The sequence below is a fragment of the Pararge aegeria genome, chromosome 8, assembly GCF_905163445.1.
Source record: "Pararge aegeria chromosome 8, ilParAegt1.1, whole genome shotgun sequence".
NCBI classification, from domain to species: Eukaryota; Metazoa; Arthropoda; class Insecta; order Lepidoptera; family Nymphalidae; genus Pararge; species Pararge aegeria.
Genome location: NC_053187.1, coordinates 9236181 through 9239326, shown reverse-complemented (window position 1 = coordinate 9239326; position 3146 = coordinate 9236181). Strand labels below are relative to the sequence as shown.

Below are 3146 nucleotides of genomic sequence, written 5' to 3'. Positions count from 1 at the left end.
TAATATAGATAGGTAACATTTATAAATTACTAGCTGTCGCCCGCGACTTTGTCTGCGTTTGTTTTGGAGAGACATGTGGCATTCAATTCAGGTGTAGTTCTACTGAAATTTTAAGTTGTGAATTCTTATAAAAAAACTGGTTTAGTCTTTTAAGAAATTTTTGAATTCACATAATAAACAATATCTAACAATAACTGTCAGATCAGTCCCGGCCCTCGTATCCCTTACAAAGAATAGCAATTATTAAAGGAAGGCGAAATCGCATTGTTAGTAAATTTATATGCGAAAGGTTAACGAAGAACATTTCTAACATTTTTTATTTAGTCCTAGCACTGATGTCCTTATAAATGTCGCAGCACTTTATCGATTCAGTATCGCTAAGCCTTAAATGAGTTCTGTTCTCCATCAGAAAATAATGATTTAAATACGTTATCATTTTTGTATGTAGTTGGTGTAAAATCGTCAAACACTTTTATCCCCTCTCCCAAAAGAACTTAGCTTAATTTCGGGATAAAAAGTATCCTCCTAGTACATATGTACAAAGTTTCATGATGATCGGTTAAGTAGTTTTCGCGTGAAAACGTAACAACCAAACTTACAATCACATTTATAATATTAGTAGAAATTGTCAACATGCCTTGGTAAAATCTCAAAAAGCTTCGGAGCGGTAAGATATTTTTTGTAATAAGCGCGTAGGTAACGCAATAATCGAATCCACTGACAAATCAACAAAAATCTATTGATACAAATGTTAATATCAATTTTTATTTTTAAGTCTCGCACTGGATACTTCAATGGCCTGGATCCAGTGCTTGATTTCATCGGGGCATTCAGGCCTTACTTCCGCTCCAGGTATGTTTCTGAAGAGAGCATCCGTATCCATGTTGACGAGATTCTGCCGTGACCACACTATTGCTCTTACAAAGCCATCAAATGTAATAAACTTTTGTTCAATAAAAAGCGATTTGTCATCCCAATATGCCAACTGCAAATAAAATAAGTAATTCGATTGTCACCATCATAATATCAACAAATATGGGCCCACCGCATGGCACGGGTCTCCTCCCAGAATGAGAAGGCCGTAGTCCACCACGCTGGCCAATATTTTAGAATAGACAAAGGTGCGGACCGGGGCTCGAAATCGGCTCCCCCAAAAGTGAAGTCGAACCCGAACTCCTAACCACTATCACCGCTTCTTTTGTTTGCATAGTTACATAATTCAATATACATAACCGAAGCTAATTCTTAGCCCAAGGAATCAATCAGCCTGCTTTTTGAACGCGGAAATGCAGCCTAGCATCTGTACATCTGTTCATCATTAACGTACTTATGTTTATAAGTACCGTTTCATTGTGATATTTTCAACATTTGTTTTCTTTCACTCCGTAATTTTTTATGGAAAGTTTAACAGGTTTCCGATTTTTGTTAGTCGTATAATGAAAATAAAAAAAAATACTTTTTAGTTGTTAGAATTTCGTATATCAAATCGCAGTGCTATCAAACCTATACACCTCCCCATCTGACTAGACCAGACAAAAATCTTAAATTATTATATAAGTGGATCGAAACAAACACCTCCCACTGATAAGACCACAACGCTTACCAGCGCGCAAAGAAGATCGACAAAAGAATTTAAAAATAACTCACCTTAGTTTCTATTTTGTATGCGCTGAATATGGGTATGGGTCGTCTATATCGAATACTGGTCGCACCTTGGAGTACATGACCTTTGACTGCTTTCATATTAGGATAAATGCCTATTCTATCATAGAAATGGACCCTTGCAAAGTCTAGTTCCCGAACATAACGAGCATTGTTCATATGAGTAAAGTAGAAGTCAACATCTTGAGTTGTACAAAAGCCTGTAAGTATACCTTCGTTTTAAATACTGAAAGAGAAAAATGGATTTTCAAACAAAGCATTCAACTGCATTAAACATTGTCAGTAGGAACATTTATGTTGGTATACTCATTATAATTAAGACGTGTAAACTTAGCCTATGGTCAGGCATTGTAAAAAGTAACTTTATTGTACTTGGAGCTTTGTGATCATTTTACATCTAAGTTAATAAGTATAAAAACTATTATGGGTTTAAGTATTAATATACCACAATGACAAACATTTACTGTAATCTGGGAACACTTGATGTTTATATAATGAAATATTTCCTAAAGCTATCTGCAAAAAATATGTCAAAATCAATCTAAACATTCCGAACTACTTAACAATTATTCATTGTAAATACATCAACATCTCCTGAGGATTTGACGAAGAGGAGACGGTTGGAGCGAAACGTGCGTAGAGGGTACATTGCCGAAGATCGTTTTGGTGAGGAATATAAAGATTGAAAAAATTATTAATTAGGTACCACATACAGATTCAACATACAGCAAATTAAGCAAAATTTACATAATCAATTTAGATTATGGTCCAAGAACCGAACATTAAATTATACTTACGAGAAGATGAAATTAAAAATAGCACCTGCCCCATATTCAGTAAGTTTTCTAACATTTAACTGATAGGCATAATTTGATTGCTGCATTCACGCTGCATTATATATTATATTTATTGCAAATTTTGTATGAAGACGGAGACCGCCGATTACCAATTGTCGGAAGAATTACACCGATCAATCCATTAAAAGATGTAAGCTCACCGTAAATGCATGTTGCGTCCTTGATCTCGCTTTTCTTTTGGAACCTCCCAATAAAAATAATGAGAGTCATACGAAGAAAGTAATTAACATCCCAGAAGATGTATAAAAACAACACCAAACTCACCACTATCAAACATATTATGTACAACATTTTTGTAAACTTTTCTATTGTATTCTACTAGCGCGTGTTTTAATTATTAAATTTATGATCATGCATATGTGATGCTTAGTGATTAGACCAAAACGTTATGAGTATCAATAAGGTTATAATAAGATAAGATTAGGCTACCTATCTCTACACATGTAGCCCATATGTGGTAGACCGTTCAATCGGCTTATCATGCTGCGTACAATAGTATGTGTGTTTGTGTGTATTAGCAGTTTCTCAGTTCGTTAAGGGTCAATCTTTAAGGGGTACACTCAATTGAGGGTTAAACTCAATTTTTGTACATACGTCGTTGGATTCTTTCTTGAGATGCCGCTGCCT

The 3146-nt window shown here is 35.0% G+C and overlaps 1 protein-coding gene across 1 annotated transcript; it reads right to left on the bottom strand.

Moving 5' to 3' along the window:
• Positions 1–683: 683 nt before the first annotated feature.
• LOC120625861 (protein THEM6-like) lies at positions 684–2848 on the bottom strand. The gene is made up of 3 exons (XM_039893108.1): positions 2660–2848; positions 1648–1862; positions 684–985 (listed from the first exon to the last, which is right to left on the bottom strand). The coding sequence occupies exons 1-3, from the start codon at positions 2808–2810 to the stop codon at positions 758–760; spliced, it is 594 nt and encodes a 197-aa protein (XP_039749042.1). The 5' UTR covers positions 2811–2848; the 3' UTR covers positions 684–757.
• Positions 2849–3146: the final 298 nt, after the last annotated feature.